This window comes from Microtus ochrogaster, chromosome 15 (assembly GCF_000317375.1).
Source record: "Microtus ochrogaster isolate Prairie Vole_2 chromosome 15, MicOch1.0, whole genome shotgun sequence".
Taxonomy (NCBI): Eukaryota; Metazoa; Chordata; class Mammalia; order Rodentia; family Cricetidae; genus Microtus; species Microtus ochrogaster.
Genome location: NC_022017.1, coordinates 5,255,147 through 5,274,674, shown reverse-complemented (window position 1 = coordinate 5,274,674; position 19,528 = coordinate 5,255,147). Strand labels below are relative to the sequence as shown.

General features: G+C 54.9%; 1 protein-coding gene across 3 annotated transcripts in view; it reads right to left on the bottom strand.

The window, feature by feature from the left end:
• Positions 1–1,984: 1,984 nt before the first annotated feature.
• Nckap5l (NCK associated protein 5 like) overlaps positions 1,985–19,528 on the bottom strand; it is a 38,056-nt gene continuing 20,512 nt past the window's right edge. For 2 of the 3 annotated variants that reach the window (XM_005353916.2, XM_026782604.1), the window contains exons 2-13: positions 15,720–15,780; positions 14,196–14,322; positions 13,783–13,851; positions 13,661–13,699; positions 12,924–13,043; positions 9,085–9,198; positions 5,581–8,195; positions 4,096–4,258; positions 3,858–3,939; positions 3,283–3,591; positions 3,055–3,197; positions 1,985–2,837 (exon numbers count right to left, since the gene is read on the bottom strand). In XM_005353916.2, coding sequence (XP_005353973.1) covers positions 2,628–2,837; positions 3,055–3,197; positions 3,283–3,591; positions 3,858–3,939; positions 4,096–4,258; positions 5,581–8,195; positions 9,085–9,198; positions 12,924–13,043; positions 13,661–13,699; positions 13,783–13,851; positions 14,196–14,306 — 3,975 coding nt within the window. In that variant the 5' untranslated portion in view covers positions 14,307–14,322; positions 15,720–15,780 and the 3' untranslated portion in view covers positions 1,985–2,627. The remainder of the gene's footprint in view (positions 2,838–3,054; positions 3,198–3,282; positions 3,592–3,857; positions 3,940–4,095; positions 4,259–5,580; positions 8,196–9,084; positions 9,199–12,923; positions 13,044–13,660; positions 13,700–13,782; positions 13,852–14,195; positions 14,323–15,719; positions 15,781–19,528) is intronic. The other variant, XM_026782605.1, reaches the window with a different exon arrangement.

The following is a 19,528-nucleotide window of genomic DNA, read 5'->3' as shown; positions in this document are numbered from 1 at the left end:
TTTGTGGGGGGGAAAAAGCTAGGTATAGGAAAAGAAAATAAAACCACTGCAGCCCTGAGAAAAAGTTCAGTCCACACTTTTGGGACGATCTGCAAAGGAAGCACAGCAGTGAGTGTGTCTTCAGGCCTTTACTAAGGCCTGCTGGTCGGGGGCAGGGCAGGTGTCTGGCATCAGAGCTTCCTGTGTTGGGCAGAGCCAGCCAAGGATTTGCACTATGGGAAGGTGAACATTTGCCCATTGTTCTTGAGTTAGGAATGAGGTCACACTCACTTTATGAGCAGCTGTTGCACACTGAGATACCAAGTGTTCTGCCCCAGCCAGGATCAAGGAGGTTTTTAGCCAAGACCTTCCTTGAAGTCCCAGAAACTGGGTTCCCTGGAGTATCAATAACCGCACCCACACACCCATCCCCAAACTGTTTCAGTTGGAACCGGGCCTTCATTGGGGGCGGGCATAGTAGAGCCGTGGGCTGCAGCTGTTCAGTGCAGAAGTCTGCAGAGGATCAGGGAGGAGAGCCATGGCGGGAAGGGCTGCCTCTGGGCATCGTCATGGCCCATGAGTCCTGGGACGTTTTTCCAGTCAGCTCACCCTGGCCCAGGGAGCGAGAACAGAGCCCAGGAGCAAACTGACTGGACCCTGGCGAGAACGTGGATGTGTAGTAATAAGAGCGGCGGGGCCCCAGCACCCCAGCCGCCTGCCCGGCTAGCTTATGCCCAAAATAACAACACACAAACGGTATTCTTTTAATCACTGCTTGGCTCTTTAGCTCCAGCCCTTTTCTTGGCTAACTCTCGCACCTGGACTAGCCCATTTCTAATCATCTGTGTGTAGCACCCCAAGGTGCGCTTACCGGGAAGATTCTAGCCTACGTCCATCCTGGGTCGGAGCTTCATCGCGTGTGCCTCAGAGAGCAGAGCTCTCGCCTCTGCCCGCTAGAGTGGAGTATCATGTCTCTCTGAGAGGAGAGCTGTGGAGTCCGACCTCACTTCCTCTTCCGCCCAGCATTCTTCTCCGTTCACTCCTCCCCCTACGTTCTAACCTATCAGGGCAAGCAGCTTCTTTATTTAATTAACCAATGACCTTCCTCCATCATGGATGGATCCTTTGAAGGGAAAAAGATGAATCGCAAGCCCACCATGCCAAACGGCTTTCCAGAAAGGAATGGCTGCTTGAAGGCCAGGGTAGTTCTAACAGGAAATGATGTAATACATCAAGCTTAAGACAATAATAGGTCCAGAGACAAGTCAGGAGGCTGCAGACTTCCTTCAGCCCACTTATGAAGAGGCAGGGACATAAAGGCTGGCAAACTTAAACAAAACTGTTAGCATCGCCCTGTTCTGGCTCTTATTAATGTCTTCAATGATGGGATAGGCCAGACATGGATGGACTGCAGAACGTTCAGGACGTAGCTGATGGGACTTCCTGGCTTAGTACAATCTAATAGACAGGTGAGGAAGACCGAAGTTTGTAGTGATTCAGCTTTCAGAACGGCGGCTTTGGTGATGGCGATCCTTGACTTCTGGTCTAGCACTCTGCAGGTGTAGGGGACGGTTTGTAAGCCACGAGGGCGGGAAGATGGCAAGGTTAGCATTCCCACCAGGCTCATCCCCTCTCTGCCTAGGCAGTCACTAACTGTTCCCTCTGTGCAAAGCCAGTGAGGCTGCTCGTCACCTGGCCTGTCCCCCAGCTGGCACACGGAGGGGCTTGAGTGCACGATCAGTCTTCTTCCCCATCTCTCTCCAAGGCTGCCCAGCCTTGTGCCTCCCCTGGCCTTGGGGGCAGCCTCAAACCTCAGATCTAAGCAGGGCCTCGTTCACAAACCCCTAAGTTGAGGACTAGCCACATTCTCTGGGTGGAAGGCAGGCACAGAGCCTCGTAAGAGCATCTGGGGTCCCCTCGACCTGCCCCCCTGTCCACCTCGGGGTTATGTACAGAGAAGCTAGCAAGGCTAGATAAAGGGAGATGCTGTCACAACAGTCACAGTGGGGAGAGGCCGCCACCTTTTATTAGGGTACCGCAGAAGCAGAGGCTGGAAGCAGAGCAGCCACTTTAAACATCAGATAAATTAACCGCAATGGGGCTGGGCCAGGCGCTTTTATATGTGTGTGTATATAAAAACAAAAATGAAGACAGACCAACAGACCCCAAAGACGTGGGGAGGGGACGCAGCACCATTCAGACAGCAGGGAGGACCAGGGCAGAGAGAGAAGGCAATTTGTCCCCCTCACCCCAAGCTCCACAAGCCCGGGGCTTCCAAAATTGGCCCCATGGGGGCTTCTGGGGCAGGGTTGCAGCCAGGTTGGGCAGAAATGGCGGGCAGGAAGCCCAGCACCACAAGATGGCTCCATCCAAGGTGGGAGCTGGGACAAGCAGTAGGGGGCCCCCAGTCCCTCAGAGAAGAGCCCGACTCTGGCGAGTTAAGGGACCAGGGGTGAGGTCTCTCCCTGAGCTGAGCATGGTTGTCTCATCCACAGCAGCAGTGGGGTATGCCAGGGACCCCAGTCACGTCTTATCCACCTTCTTCTTGGTCCCTTCAAATGAAGCCTCACTGGCTCCGAGGCAGGGAGCATGAAAGCAGGCCCAGTCTGGGGCTCCAGCTCCGGAGGAACTGGAGTGGGTGCCGTCCTTCAGCCCTGACTCCCACAGGACGACAGCGAGTCATAGAGTGAGTCACTCAGGGACTCGGAGGTCTCCAGCCCGGGAGCTCCCCCACTGGCCACTCTGCCTTCCTCGCCCATGTCCGACGTGCTGGGGGTGCGACTGCCCCCAAATGCTGGGCCCTGAGGCGTAGCTGTGCGGCTAGGCTCCAGGCTCTGCTTCCGGTCCACGGGCAGGGCCTAAAGAAGAAGGACCTGCTGAGGGGGCCACAGAGGCAGACTGGCGTTCCGACTACACACAGTCCTTCCAAGGTTCTGGGGAGCAAGGAAGCCCTCTCCCAAAATGGGCCCTCACTCCTGGATGGGCAGGCTGTAAGTACCTTACCAGGCACGTCTGTCTCCCAGTGTCACTCCCTCCTGACCCCAGACCCCTTTCTTCTTCCTTCTGGAAGCTTACCATGGTGGTCCTAGGCAGGCCCTCCAGTTGTCGGGGTGGGCACAGGAAGGGGTCGCTGGAGCTGCCAGCTGCTCTGGTGTTGGGGAAGGTCCAGTTCTTGGCCAGCTGGACAGGTGGGGGAGGGCCTGAATCTTCACAGGGATCTGCCCAAGAGAAGGGGAAAGTGGCTGCATCTGCCCAGCGCTAAGCATCCTCTTGACGATGTCCACTGCCTGCTAGGACACTCACCATCAGGACAGGTCTGATGGCTTCGGTGTCCTGAAGGAGCAGTGAGCAGTCCAGGAAAGGCTGGCATGCTGGGGTGCCGCCCACTCACCAGCAGCTCTTCAATGCCTGGCACCTCCCGCTCCAGTGTGTGGGCACGACGAGGGACTTTGGTGAGGGCTGGAGGCCGAGCTGGGGATGCCCCTGGCGGAGGCTCTAGCCGCAATGACTTGGTCTTGGGGAGATTCTTGCTGGGGGTTCCATTGTTGCCATGATCTGGCGGGGGGAAGGTCCCAATGCCACTGTCCAGGGTTCGAGTCAAGGAGCCACAGGCTGTGGAGAGAGTACACGAGCATGAGGCTAGGGCTCATCCCTTTGCTCTCTCCCAGCTCCAGGCCACCTCACCCAGTCTTCTCAGCCCCAAAGGATGGTCTCACAGAACTCACCCCCACCTCTGCCACTCTCTCAGCTTGACACAGGTGCCCCTAGGGCAGGGAGAATTATCCCTCTGCAGCCACTGAGATCTACATCTCCAGCAGCTATGGCTCTGCTGGCTCCGCTGCAGTGGCTGCAGTGAGAAGGGAAGGGACCCTGCTGACCTGTGAAGTGTGTGGTGGAAACTGGCTCTGCCAGGCTGTCCTCCGAGGGCATCTCTTCCCGCCTACCTGACTCATTGCTGGGCTGTGTGGGTACAGAAGATATGGGTGTCCATTTCAGTGACTCCCAAGTCTCCCACAGTGCCTCTAGGGGTACAGGAGGCTGGGTGATCGGCCCTATGCAGACTTCCAGGTGCCCAGGAAGCCAGGCCCTTGATGCAGCCCCTGCTTAAGAACTTACCCTTCCAGAAGGTTTTTCGCAACCCTCAAGTGGCCCTACCAGGCCATTCCGGGGTCCACAGGCAGGCCAGGGACTCTTGGGGTCAGTGGACGCTGGCTGGAAATCCCCATACTCAGGCTTGGGCTCCCGCCAGCTCTTGGGGGGCAGCTCCTTGCCATCCACCCTAGGAACAACAGCACAACGGACGTGAGGGAAATCGGTGTTTCCCAAGGCTTGAGGCGTTGAAAGGCACCGTTTCTAACGAGGTATTAAGATGGAAATGCTGGCCATGTGGCAGTGCTGGCACACACGTTTAATAGGCAGATGCATCTCTGTAAGTTCAAGGCTGGTCTGATCTACAGAGTGACTTCCAGGATAGCTGGGCTACACAGAGAAACCCTATTTTAAACCCCATGCAAAAAGATGGCAACGTTGTCAGGCATGGTGCTGCACACCTTAATTCCAGTACCAGGCGGAGGCAGGTGGAGCTCTGAATTTGAGGCCAGTCTGGGCTACACAGGGAGTTTCAGGACAGTCTACATATTGAGACTCCGTTTCAAACAGACAGACAAAAGATGAAGATGCTTCCAGAGGTATCAGGTATGGTCATGAGGGTGCAGTCCCGAGACTGCCAGACACCCACAGGGCCACGTGTGCACACTTTGGGATTCTCTGGAAGCAGAAGGCCATCACCAGATATGACCCATGGATCTCTAGAACCATGGTCCAAAATGAAACTCTTTATAAGAGTAGTTTGTCTTAGATACGCATTTAATTAGTGATACAAAATATCTAATATACCAGCCATGAACCCTCCAACAGAGCTAGTCCTAGCGAGGTACTTTCTGCCATCCATCCTGGGGAGACAGCCATATGGATGACCCCTCCTCCTGAAGCTTATGATGGGCAGGGTGGGGGAGGGGAAGCAGGGAAATAAGGAGGGGCAGGAAAAAAATGTGTGTGTGTGGGGCCAGCTTCAAGTCCTCCCAGGATCGTCATGCCCTAGCGCAGTGGCAGGCCAGTTCACATATGGTACTGGATACAACAGTCCCGGCCTGCTGCCTTGGGGTTTCTGAGAACATGGTAGCCCAAAATGAAAGCCCTTCGCAGGGCCTGACTCCTTCATTCCTTTTACACAACTGGCCTAGAAAGAGTAAACATTGTAAGTGGGTCCCCTTCCCTAAACCACTACTCCCTTGGTGGCAAGAGTCAAAGGGGTCTTTCTTGCCCTCTCCGGGGCAGACTCCAGCAGCCTGGTTAGGAGCAGCCTTCAATTAGTGTGTGCAGGCACCTGGGGATGGGGGCAGGCGTGGGAGAGGTAGGTCAAAAGAGAGCTAGTTTTTCTGAGTCTGACACTAGTCAGCATGGAGGAAGATAGGGCTGTAAACCCCACGCTTCTGGATCCTAACCCTCCTCCTTGGTCAGGGCACCAGTGCAGAGCTGCATTGCCTTGACCTCTGGGAAGCCCCAGCACTCTGAGCACTCCCACCTGGCCCAGGCCCTCACCTGTTCAGGAGCTGCTGCATGAAGGTGTCTGCACCCTGATACATGCCGGCAAGCTGGCCTTGCACTTGCCCCAGACCTGTGCCGGGCATGGTGGCTGGGCCTGCAGGCCGCGGGCGGGCTCTGCTGCTCAGGTAGGCCTTCTCTTCCTCGAGTGCCCGGCGCAGGTCCTCTGCCTTGGCCATCAGTTTGGAGATGTTGAGACTCTCAGCCTCCAGCTTCCGGGCGTCTGTCTTGACTTCTTTCCGGAGTGGGGAGCCCCCACCAGCCCCTTCCTTGCTCTTGGTAGCCTCTGTGCGGCGGTTCAGAGCCGGCAGTTTGCTCTTTTTAAGGCCAAACCAGCTGGCAATGCTGCTGGTGTTGCGGTGCTTGACTTCGGAGCCTGGCGTCCGTTCCTGACCTTGAAGTCGCAAGACGTTCTCCTCGATGCCCTTCATCACCTTCTCCTCGATGGCGGAGTGTGGGGCTGGCCCTTCTGGACCCTGGCTTGGATCCGTGGGGCCAGGTACTGGGGACGTAGGCTGGCCAACGGTGCTGCTGCAGTCTGCCCAAGGAGGGCCCTTCCCTTTGTCAGGTTTGGAGGGCTCCTTGGCGGCTAAGGGTGCCACAGGTCGGGGTGCCACCTTGGTGGGTGACTTGGAGGGTAGCTTTGTTGGGCTGCTGTGAGGGCTCTTGGGCTTGTTCAGGCTAGGGGCTGGGGTTGGCACTTTTGCAGGGGTGCGTGGCACCTGGGGACACAGAGCCCCTGCCAGCCGACTCTTAGCTAGCTCCACTTTGGTGAGGCAGCTCCTTGGTGAGATGGGCTCCAGGTCCACTCGAGCACCCATGGAATGGGAGGAGTAGACCCGGGCCCCAGGATCTGTCAGTCCCAGTTCCTGCTGCTTCAGGCTGCTTGTGCCTAAGGCGACCGCTCCCCTCAGGACGCCCTTAGCTTCTGGCTGTTCAAGAGGCCTCGTGGAGGGAGGCACGTCTCCAGTATTCTCGCCTGACCGCCCTAGTCTGGCCTTCTCCGTGACAGGCCGGACTGGCACTCCATTCTTCTCTAGACCCAGAGGCCCCTCAGGGCCTGTCTTCAGTTTGCTAAGGGCTGCCAATCTGTCCCGCAGAGGTGTGTGGCTAGGATCACCAGGTCGCCGCCCTGATGCCTGGCCAGGCTTCTTGGATGAGCCGCCTGAAGTCCTGCGGCTGGGGTGGGGAGACTCAGAACCTGCCTTGTCCAGACCCTTCTCCTGGGGGCTCCCATATGGGCAGGGTTCTGAGAGGCCAGGGCTGGGAGCTCCAGGGCTCCTGAGGACCCCAGGGGTCTGGGGTACCTCCAGAGTCAGTTGTGAGTAGGTGGGCACCTGCAGCAGGGATGGAGGTGGCTCTGGGGAAGAGCTTCTAAAGGCGTTCCGGGAGAGGTCCAGGATGTTTTCAAAGCAGGGAGATGCTACTGGTCCTGGAGACAGTGTAGTGGGCACAGCTGATTGCGAGGGTCTGAACTGCACAGACTCAGGGACTGCAGAGCAGGGCGAAGGGCTGTTGGGCAGGCCCTGTGCCCCTTCTGGGGACAACTCTCCTCCACCCAGACCCCTGCGGGCCAGTAGTGGAGAGGGGCTACCATCTGAGCCACTGTTGCGACAGGGGATTCGAGAATTCCGGGGGAGTTGGGGGCTGAGTTGGGGACCTCCTGGGCTGGGGACCTTCTCTGAGGCTGGAGGCAGTTTGAGGAACTTGAGACCTCTGGCTGGCGAGGGCAGAAGGGGCCCCTGGGCTTCCCCGGGAGAAGGGGGCCCAATCTGGAGCTTGCTTTTCACCTGAGATGAAGAGTGGGAGTGGCCAGGCCGTGAGCCCAGTGGGGCATCCCCTGCACCCATGAACATGCTGAGGAAGGGAAGGGGCCCCTGGCCCTCTGAGGTAGCACCAAATCCCAGCCTGTTGACCTCTGGGGTACCCCCACCCCAAGCTGACTTCGGGAGGCCTTTGGACTTGGACAGCTGTGGGGGTCCTGGATCTGGTGAGGATGGCTTCCCAGCACCCGGGTGGTCACCATTGAGAGGGCCTGCAGCCCCAGCCAGGAAAGCCTGGAGATAAGTCTCCGTGTCTTCGAGGAGTTGGCCCAGGTTCACCTGCTTGTGGGCCAGGGCACCTAGCAGGCTGTCGGGACTGGGTGCCTCATTGGGGTCGCCTGCTTCATCGGAAGAGGAGGAGGAGCTACTACCGGGGGCACAGTGTGGGCCAGAGCTGGGGCCCTGAGCTTGTTGGGGAGCCCTGCTAGGTGCCCAGGGTTGCCGGGTACCTCCATCTTCCTCAGAGCCCCCCAGGAGACGCTCCCAGTGCAGCAGAGCTCCTAGGCTCCCAGGGCCGAGCAGCAGATAGGGTGTCCAGGGTGAGGGCTCAGGCTGGGGTGGGCCACAGAGCTCGCCATTGATGGGCTCTGGGGAGCTGGGACCCTGGCCTGGGGGCCGCCAGGGGGTGGCCGGTGAGCACGCAAGCAAAGGGTCAGTCTCCTCCAGGGCACGCAGCACCTCTAGAATCTGGGCTTTCTTCCGAAGAAATGGGGACAGGGCATCCAGTGCTGGGGGTGGAGTGGCTGGAGTTGCCGGGCCTCCTGGCTGCAACTGCTGTTCCCAAAACACCTGGGGAGAGATGGCATGGGAAGAGGCTCTGTGTAGCTGGCATGCAAGGCCCAGGCCTTCAGATAAACGAAAGAGCGTATCCTAGGGACAACCTCCCCTGGCTGTCTGTCCTATACAAATGAACACACAGCTCAGCTTCCTTGAGGACAGCTGAGCCCTGCCTAGCCCAGCTGCTGTGCCTCATACTCTGAGTAGACTGGTTACCCCATGCCCAGCTTTCCATCCCCACTGCTCTTCACATTGCCAGGCCCAAACAGCTCCTGTTCTGACCTCTGTGTTTGTTCTGGGATGGAGGGAAGCCTGCCTGTTTTTCTGGCTTCAGAAAGAACAGACATTCAAGAGGAGGGTGTATCATAGCCAAGACCTAAGTCAATCGCTGCAGGCAAGCCTGGGCCTTCCACAGCCAGCCGACCAGCAGGAAGGAGTGCCAACAGAAGGGACCTGTGGATGACTCCATGACTCTTCTCTGTGACCCAGACCCTTGTTCTGGTACACTGCTTAACTACATGCACTCTGGAGTCAGAGGGGATCAAGTCCAGGTCCCTTCATTTACATGACCTTCAGCAAGCCGTCTGAGCCCTAAGTTTCAGGGTGTCCGCTTCACCCCATAAAAGAGCCCCGAGGTGTCCTGCACAGTTGGCACCTGGCATGGAAGGGTCGCAAGAGTGTGCGCTGACCCGGCTGCATGACTGCAGACATTGGCTTGCAGGCCATGGCTCGGGGAGGGCAGGCCTGTTTTTCTTGGTCTAAGGCTGACAGCTGAGGGCTCCCACTTCCAGCCTGACAGGAGTCTGCACATAGGAAACAGCCCCTCCTCTCAGACTCGCTAAGAGCCGGCAGCGGAGCATCTAGTCACTCAGACACAAGCGTCAACATCAGTTCCTCCTACCTCTCTTTGCCCAGCACAGTGTCCTAAAGGCAGGGAGGTTGTTGGTCCCTCAGCAGCATTCAGGGACGGGGAGGCTGGTGTTTCTGATGGTGTCTGGAGTGGGGTGAGTGGGATCTGCAGACAGAAGGGAGAGTTGCATAGCTGTCATCAAGCCCTCACAGAGCCAGGCATCCCACCTACCATACCCCTCCAGAGATGTCTTCCAGTCAGGGAAGCCTAAAAGCAGGAGACCTGAAGGCAGAACAGGGCCAGGTAGCATGGAAGTTGAATAGCACAGTGGATTTGGGTTGGGAGAGACGTCCTAGGGCCAGGGCAGGAGCGGGTCTAACCCAGTGTGCCTATCTCAGCTACAGCACCACCTTGCTTCCCCGCTTACAAAGGAAACTACCATGAAGGCCCCTTCCTGTTCTGACCACCTAGGATCTGAGAATACAGAGGTGGAAGGGCTTAGAAAATGAAGGCAGGATGGATAAGATGGCTCAGTGGGTAGAGCGCTATGTGAATGTGAGGACCAGGACTCGGATGCCCAGCATCCGTATACATGCCAGGTGGGCCATGAGAGGCTGGAATTCCAGGATTTGAATACCCAACATCTGTATGCGTGCCAGGTGGGCCATGAGAGCCTAGAATTCCAAGATTTGGATGCCCAGCATCTGTATGCGTGCCAGGTGGGTCATGAGAGCCTGGAATTCCAGCCACGGGAGACAAAGACAGAGGCTCCCTGAAGCAAGCTGGCCATCTACACTAGCCAAACCATCCGGCTCTGGGGTCAAGTGAGATCCTGTGCCTCAGTAGAAGGTAGGGAGAGCAACTAAGGAAGACACACCAACCTTTGGCCTCTGCCTGCAAGTACACACACATACATGTGCCCATCCTTACATATGCATGCATACCACACACACACACACACACACACACACACACACACACACACACACACACACACACAAAGCCAGGCACAGCGGCATGCCCTTATTCATTCCGGCTTGCAGTAGCAAAAGGTCAGTGAAACATCCTCTTCCTTTTCTGTGTTCCTCCAGGACAAGGTGGACAGCGTGCGAAGAATGGGTCACAACCAAGGTTAACCTCTGGTGTGCACACTCACACATACACAGGAACACACACACGAAAAAAGCCATCATTCTGTGTTCCCCAGTGGTTCCATGTGCGGAATGGGAATGAGTCAGCTTTAACCCTTTGCTCACTCTGTCTCTCACAGCCTTCAGCATCTGCCTTGCCTCTGGCCATTTGCAGCCCAGAACTTCCCACTCTGGCCTGGACAGTGCCTGGCATTCCAGTGAGTCCCCTAGACCCCATTCAGTGGCCCTTTAGTCTGGCACAAGGAAGCTAACACATTCGTTTCCTAAAGTGCCCTCGTGCTACAGAGCCTCCTTTCCTGGCCCTTGCCCACCGTAGATCTTCTCCCCTCCAGCCGGCGATTCTTAAGACAGCTGCTCCAGCTCTAGTCACCTGTGTCCTTTCACGCAGCCTTTGCTCCAGGCAAGCCGCCAGCGCCCTGTCTAGTGTTCAGAAACGGGGGATTCCTTCTCTGTCTTTCTCCTTTCCACCTACACGCAGGCCCAATAGCATTTCCTTACAGGAACCTTAAGTCTCTGTGTGTGTGTTTGTGTGTGTGTGTGTGTGTGTGTGTGTCTATGTGTGTATGTGTGTGTGTGTGTCTGTGTGTGGGGCTTGCACACGCATGCACGTGTGCATGTCGGTGCTTTCCCTCAGGAGTCACCTGCCTTGTTTTTGAGACAGGGTTCATCACTGGGACCTGAGGCTCAGTGAGCAGGCTAGTGAGCTCCTGGGGCTCAGTGAGCAAGCTAGTGAGTCCAAGTCTCTTCCTGTCTCCGGCTCCCCAGAGCTCGAATGAAAACTGCACAGCATCTTGCCCAGCGTTTTACATGGGGCCTGCGGATTAAACACAAGCCCTAACATTTGCACGAGAGCAATAAGCCACTGAATGAGCCAGCTCCCCAGGCCTCGAGGCCTTCTCCGAGGGCTTGCTGTCCCCATACTGGGATAACTAGTACTGCCATACTGGGATAACTAGTACTGCCATACTGGGATAACTAGTACTGCCACACTTGACTGTAGCATGGCTGTCCACAGACTGCTCTTAGGAGTCTCAGCCTTCCAGGGCCACACCCACCCTGCACAGGATGTGACCCCACAGGGCCTTGAGATGCAGTTCAGTTCCTCAGGCTGTGGCAAAGGCGTGGCTCACGAGAAAAGCTTGGTGTCTGCTGACAGAGGTTCACCTGGAGAAGCACACCCTGGGAATCACATCAGCAGTACAAACTGCTGCCACTTACCGACTTCTGTGAGCCAACCACTACATATTATCTCATTTAATCAGAGCAATGATGTGTAACTAAGCATTTATGCCCATTTGTAAGGGGGAAACCTATAGTTTATCCAGTTTGATACTTTGCCCGAGGTCACACTTAGCTAAGAAGCAGTTCAGTTAGAAATCCAACCCCAGTTTATCTGAGGCCAAGGTTTGTAATTTTCCATTGCATCATGGTAACTTGGAATAGAGAGATCTGCTGGACAAAATCCTCAGTGGTCCCAGGGTTCATCTAGGCTTTCTAAAAATCTGACTTAAGATTGCTCCCTGTTTTGTTATCAGTCACTGAAATGGAGGGAGCTTGGTGATGGTAGGCCTTGGGGTTCTGCCCGGCAGTGACACAGTAGGGCAGGAACAACTACAGACTCTCCCCTGCTGGCGGGGGCCCAGTTCAGGGGTCAGGCTCTAGGCTGCATTATTTGGCGAGATACACAGTTTAGACAGACAGACAGACACGGCTCAGCTCCTCCCTGCTATAGTCCTTTTCTTGTCAAGATGGGGAAGGGCTAGTTGCTCCTCAGAAGTAACGTTCTGTTCTCCTCGACTTCCAGATTGCTCTTTATCTTCTCTATGTCTCACCCCATCTATGGGGTCCCTGACAGGTGGTACCAGTGACAACTGAACCCAGGACCCATGCACAGAGCCTTCCACTGTTCCCAGGGCAGGTAGGATGCAGGCTGCCACGAGAAACCACTGCCTCTGAAGGTACTAGTCAGAGGCAGTGTGTGCAACCATACACATCTGGTTACCAGGGTGATGAGCCTTTCTTGTCCTCTCTGTGACACGAAACCACGGGTTATTTATGCTTAGCCCTGCCCTAGCCCTGGCCAGGAAGAAGCCGAGTCAGTGGCCACAGGGCCTCTATGGAGCTAGAAATAACTGCATGTCTAGCCTCCACCCAATTCTCCACAAAGGGCTGGAGCAAGTTTGAATTTTCTCTGTCAATAAGAAGAGGTACACTGGCCAGGTGATGGTGGTGCACGCCTTTAATCCTAGCACTCGGAAGGCAGAGGCAGGCTGATCTCAGTGAGTTTGAGGCCAGTCTGGTCTACAAAGCAAGTTCCAAGACAACCAGGGCTACACAGAGAAACCAGGTCTCAAAACCAAAAAAAAAAATAAGGGGGGGGGCTCCCTGAGTGAGGGCCATACTCATAATCTCAGTACTCAGGAGAATTGCCTCAAGTTAAGGTCAGCCAGGGCTACAGAGTAAGAATCTGTTCAACAACAACAAAGATGCTGGCTGGCTGGCTGGCTAGGGAGAACCTAGGAATGGGTAGCAGCTAAGTTTGTAAGGGGACTCAGTGAGTTTTCCCTCAGCTAAGGCACGAGTCTGTTAGTCTGGGTAGGCCTTCCCTGCATGGCCCTGCAAGCCCCTGTGCTGAGAACAACTCATGCCCTTCTCCTATGAGGTGAGCAGAATGGAATGCTGATGCCAACAGGGCCGCAGACACTGGCTCCAGGGAGAAAGGAGAAGCATTTTGCCCACCTGAGGGAGGGAGTTGGCCGTGAGCTGCAGCTTTTGCTGTAATAGTGTGCTCAGCATCTGGTTCTGTCGCTCCAAGTCAAACACCCTCTTCTTCAGCTTGATACACTCTTCCCGCAGGTCCTGTCCACCCAGGAGGTACAGGAAGCAAGGGTGGGGAGGCAGGAGAGGAACCGTGAAATGAGCAGGTGTCAGCCCAGTCGGCTGTATTCCTGGCTACCCCTCTGGGGACCAGTTCTCTAGGTTTACTAGTCCAGTGGACCATAAAGGCCAGGGTCTCTGTCCTTTTTTGCCATTTCTGGGGCTGGCTTCCTCCCGCCTAGAAATCGTGTCAAAGAAAGGTCATAAGACATGAAAGACCCCGAAGTCAAAGGGCTTCATAGTACAGTTATCCGCAGCTAATGTTTCCAGGCCACTGGGCCCCACAGCTTCAGCACCACTCTCAAAGCCATCCCAACCTAGAGAAGCCAGCGGGCTCAGGCTAAGGGAAGGCGCCAAGTCCAAATCAAAGTTCCCACAGTTCAGAGACCAGATCTGGCCTTACCTATGCCCCCCTTGTCTCCTGATAAAGATGGTCCTGCTAGCGGCAGCAGAGCGGGGTGGAGGGAGCTCCTCCTCTATTCCCTAGTGAAGACTTAACTGAGCAGGGCCTGGAGTCCCAGGATAGCCCTCCTGACTACATCCTAGGTCTACCTCAGGGCAGTCGGGTGAGAGTATGAGATGGTTCTTGAATCACTCACCTTCTGGTTCAGTAGTGCCTGGACCACATGGTTGGCAACCTGGAGACAGAAAGCCGGAAGCTGAGCTGGCATCGTGTCTACCCATGCCCATCCCCAGCACTGTCCTTGGCATACCCACAGACCTCATCCAGACAGCGTTCATAAGTCTCCCGCTGGTTCTCATTGGCCTGGGCAAGCGCTGAGTTCTCTGCCTACAGGGGGAGGAGAAGGGAAGTGTTGGAGCTCATTCTTACCACGGGGAAAGGGCTTTGCCTTGTCCGTCAACTGGGCCCTAGGTTACCTGACTGTTGTATTCAGTTGTCTCTGAGACCACCGTTTTCCCTGGAGCCAGCAGGGCCATAAAAGTGAAGGGGCAGGGAAAGACACTTGGGGTATAGGATAGTTCACCCCTTTGCAGTGTCTTCTTTCCCAGCTGCTCAGGGGAACTGCACTGAAGCGCCCAGCCTCCTCCAGCTCAGCAAGCTCTGGGTGGGCAGCCCTGACTCCCCAGGGTCCTGGCCAGCACCACTGCCCCACCCTGCCTGCCACCACACACCTCCAGCTCCCGAAGTCGGTGCAGAAGCTCATGGCAGGTGCCCAGCTCCATGCTGCTGTCGTCCCTGGCCGCTGGCTTCAGGCTCCCAGTGCCTACAGCCGGCTGCTCCATCGCCTTGTGTCAGGCCCTGGGAACAAGAGAGTGAAGCCCTGGCAGGCTACTCACAGGCAAGAAGAGAAATAAAGAGGAGGACAAAACTCTCTGACCTCAGTTACAATGCAACAGCTCAAGTCAGGCTGGTGACCCGTTTGCTCTTGGGGCAGAGGCTAAAGAAATCCCAGTGTCCTCATACCCTGCCTAGGGGCCTGGACCTCAAATTTTCCACTAGGATTCACCACAAACTGGCAACTCGGTCAGCTGCCCTGTGACTCAGTGTCCCTGGTTACAAACTAACATCAACTTCAACTAATCTTACCCGCTGTTGACACATAAAGATTAACTCTGCCAAGGTGATTTGAAAGGTAAAGGCCGGCCGGAGACATGGCTCAGCTATTAGGAGTGCTGAGTGCTCTTCCAGAGGACCGGGGTTCAGGTCCCAGCACCCACACAGCAGCTATGCTGTCACCTCCTCGACACAGTGAAAAGAATCCTGTGCCCCCCCCAACACTGCCCAGGTACTTCTAATGGCCCAGGTACTAAGCGAGCTTAAAGCGCGGCCACTGGTCCCAGTGCACCAGCTGCTTTGCAATGGGCCCTCTCTGCAGGCGCCTCCTGCTGCTGCCCAACAGCAGGTCTTCCCATTGCTGCCTGGGCTCTTGCGGCCAGTCTGTGATTGGTGCTGCTCCAGCAGTTCTGTAATGTCCCCTGACCAAGGCTGTCGGCTTCTGAGCACAGGGTACAGCACTTCCTTCCCTGCCCAAGCTCACACTGTCCTCGTGAAATCTGGCATGCAGCAGACAGGCTGAAGACAAGAGACTAGTACACCCTGGGCTACACAAGCACAGCAGAGCTGACTAGCAGTGTATCGTGTGTTCCTCCTGTCCACGAGGCTCTCGCCATTGCTGATAGCTTTAAATGCCAAGTCTTCATCTCTCGGCTGGACTAGGAAATGCCCCCCCAGCCCGTTGTCCCCGACCCCGGGCTCTCTTGAGCACGCAGTCCCTGTCTGAGTCTTCAGGACCTTTGGAGGACACAGCTCAGTCCCTGCGCTCACCCTCCCCACCTCCTGGTCAGTAGATTGTGAACGATTTTTAGCTCCCACTTTTGCCACCAGATGAAACCACTTCGCACTGTCCTCTTTGCAGAAAGTCAAAATTCCTCTCCCATTAAGACGTTCCTACCAGCTGTTTTGGAGCCAGTGACACCAAAGCCGTGGGGAACCTTAGTGGGAAGGGGCTCCATCGCTTCCTTCTTAGCCGATTAAAGGCCCCATAAAAGGGAATTAGAAGTTGTGGATCACAGAAGAGGGAGGATCTCAGGGTCCAAACTCGCTCTCCTCCACACTGAGGCACAGTGCCGCCTTTCTTGTCCCTAGCCCTTTCTTCAGTCTCTCTCACCGGCAGGCACAGGCCTTAGGCTACTCACCGGTCTCTGTCCCTCACCCAGGCTGGCACCCTCACTCTGGCAGCCAGATCGGTCACCTCACCTGTAGAGAAAACAAGATGATGTGAGTGACGCCCTCTCTCGGTACTTGTGGGCCGTGGCTTCGTGCCAGGTAGAGAGCACAGCTGCACGCTGAGAGCCCTGCCATCCGCTTTCAAAGCTTCTACCCCATGACAACACAAGGCATAAGACAACACGAGGGGCTGACCATACACAAAGGTCTGATCGGTTTTCTCAAGGTAAAGGACCTGCCACAGTCACATGACTGGTCCACAAGGCACACTGGACAGGCATGGATGCCCCCTCCTTTGTGGTCTCAGCTTTACTGTCAGCTACATGGAACAAACTCTGCCCAGCCCTGGGAGCACAGTAGGTAGAAACTGCTGTATTCCTGGAGTTTTACAGTTAGGCCGGCTTGAGCTAGATACTGACCCCAGAGAATTACTTTCCTGGCTTAAGAAATGGGGATAAGGCTACTCAGTACAAAGGGCAGATAGAGGACACATGAGATAATGGATACAGTGTTCAGCAGAAACCCACTCAACACTTCCAACATACCACGTGCTCATCAGGCAGTCCAAAGCCTGCTGTGACCTTGGGCTCAACACAGTAAGCCTGAGTTCTGGGCCCTCTGCACTCGAGTCTTAGATGCAGGGCATCCACGTCTTGGGTGCTGCCTGGCCTGGCCTGCTCTGTCCTTGGAAGACCTTCCCTTTGAGTCCCTTAGTATATATAAGGCTCTGCCTCATACACTAGAAAGAGTCAGCTGACAGTTTTGAGGGTAACAAGCAAAGGAGAGAAGCCTTTCTGGTGGTTTCTGGGTAGGGCGGGAGGGCAGTGCCAGAGGCCTTGGGGCATGTGAGGCAAGTCTCTACTGCTGAGCTACAACCCCAGGCCCAAGAAGTCTTCCTTCTTAGCTGTAAGCATGCATTCCTGAGTGAGCAGAAAAGGAAGAGCTATGTAATACTTATTTTTAACACTGCACAAGAAAATGTACAGTACTGGCAGCTGGAGGGATGGCGCAGTGGTCAGGAGCACTCCTTGCTCTTGTAGAAGATAGGTTGTTTCCAGCACCCATACGATTGCTCATGAGCACCTGTAACTCTAGTTCCAGGGGGTTCATCACCATCTCCTGACCTTTAAGGGCATTGTACACACGTGTAGCATTTACACAATGCAGGCAAAAACATTCACACACATAAAATAAACATAGTAAGTCTTTAAAGAAATAAAGCCCTTTGTTATTTTAACATTGTCAAATGAGCTGAGTATAACTTGCTTTGCTCCCGACATTATCTCATTTGATATATTTAGAAATGGGGGCCTGGGAAAAATGAGAACAACTTTAAGAAGTATTTCCCTTCCCACACACGTGTAAGGGTTAAGACTCAGAAGGCCCCAGGTTACACTCACCCTTCGGCAGTTCTGCGCTCACCCCTCAACTCTGGTGTCTGCAGCATCCCCCAGCTCCAGTCTGTGGTTCTGATGCCCAGTGGTCACCAGCTTTCCCCTCTAGATTGCACTCTGTTTCCTCCATAGCAACTCCCAGGGAAGAGCAGCTGGCATGTATGCATACCTCTGGGCACTGGGATGGTGAACGAGGCAAATGGGATGAACTGGACAGGGTCCAGCGTCCAGAAATAAAGCTAAAGCTAGCGGAAGTCCAACAGCTTGTGCTCTTTACACAGAAACAAAACCCCAAAGAGGACAAAGGTAATTTACTGGGATGTCTCTTCATAAACGATAAGGAAGAATCCCAGGCAGGAGTGAGGGCCAGAACTTGAGGTCACTGGAGTTTTATCTGCTAAAGTAGGTGGAGACCCACATACCCCAAAGGCAACCAGTACCCCTCTCCAAATATGAACCCTACAGACGAAGAGGCAGGGGTTGAGTTCCACGGGAATACACTGGATGACCTGATGTTTCATTTTTTTCCCTTTAAGATTTATTTACTCAGTGTTCTGTCTGCATGTATTCCTGAACACCAGGGGAGGGCGCCAGACCTCATTACAGATGGTTGTGAGCCACCATGTGGTTGCTGGGAATTGAACTCAGGACCTCTGGAAGAGAAGTCAGTGCTCTTAACCTCTGAGCCACCTCTCCAGTCCCAACCTGATGGTTCTAGGCTAAGTCCTGTAGCTCTCTGCAAGTATTGACACAGGAAGACCGTGAGTCATTCCCACTGTGGGAGAAATGCTGTTGTTCCCTTCCCCAGAGGCCTTGGCAACTGAGGATGGCGTCTGCAGGCTTCCAGCAGCAGAGAGCAGGGAGCTATCAGCCCCTCTGGGAATGGTCATGGGATGAGCCCTGTGCTTAGCCTTGGTGGTGAGAAGCAGTGCATTAGTACCTATGTGTGGAGCCAGAACGCAAGCAGAATCCTTTTTTTTATTGTATTTACTACATTTGTGTGTGTGTGTGAGAGAGCAGGCCGGAGCGTGTGCCATATCTCACATTGAAGGGTAATGTGCCATATCTCACACTGCAGGGTAATGTGCCATATCTCACACTGCAGGGTAATGTGCTGTATCTCACACTGCAGGGTAATGTGCCGTATCTCACACTGCAGGGCAGTGGATAACTTGTGGGAGTTGGTGCCCTCCTCCTACCATGTGGGCCTAGGTTGGCAGGCTTGGTGGGAAATGACTTCACTGCCTTGAAGGTGCCAGAGCTGAAGGTGTAAAGAGAGTCAGTGTACGGGTACAATCCTGGAACACTTGGGAGTCTAGGCAGATGTATCGTGAGTTCAAAATCAGCCTGGCTGCATCCCGAGAGCCATTTATTCTTGAAAACTTTTAAAGATTTTTTCCAAGAAACTTCCTGTGGCCCTCTAGGGAACACCAGAACGCACCAGTGACATATTATCTCCAGGCACACACCAAACTCAAACAGGAAATCCGCTGATGACAGTCGCATTAAGACCAGAGACTGTACACATGGGATGTCACTGTGCCTCTGGGGCCACGCACGCTCCTCCTCCCTTGGTCCCACACAGGGTCCCACAGCACATCAGAAAGGTTGTATCGGGTCACTCCCTGCCAATCAGGCTGGGGAGGGACGAGGCAGCTGGGTTTGGAAACTCTTAGCTCGAACTGGAAGCTTCTGAATTGCAAACAGGAGGCCCCTACTCTCAAGATGGCTGGTTCCCAGGAAGTGATCTCAGTGGAGAGGGAGTGAAGGGAGGATGAGCAGAGAGCTCTCAGGCAGCGGGAGACAGGGAAGGGGAAACTGGGCTAGAGGTGTCTGGTCAGCCAGGTGTGTGGCTCACTCCTGTAATCTTGACCCTGAGGTAGGAGGACAGCTGGGAGTTGAAGGCGAGCCTGGGATATGAAGTAAGATATACCACACCAGCTTGGATCAGAGTGAAAACCAAAAATAAATAAAGGAAACAAAAACCTTAAACCCAAAGGTATGGTGGCTCATGCCCATAATCCAGGGATTGGAAGAGAAGGGGAGGAGATTAGGCCAACCTGGGCAAAAGGAAACCAGCCACAGACAGACAAAGATATGGCTGGGTAACCTGGGGACTTTTCTCGCTGAACCGGGTCATGAAACCGCCCTTACCTCCCAATCCCAATGGCAGGTCTGCTGCATGCAAAGCCTGGCCTCCCTTTAAATCTAGGAGGTCAGGATGGGCAGAAGTCGTGCACCTCAGGAGATCTTGCCGTACTGGCCTTTATTCAGCCCCCCGTCCTCTTTTTCTCTAGTCAGGGCCTGAGTGTGTGTGTGTGTGTGTGTGTGTGTGTGTGTGTGTGTGTGTGTGTGTGTGTGTGTGTGTCTCTCTCTCTCTCTCT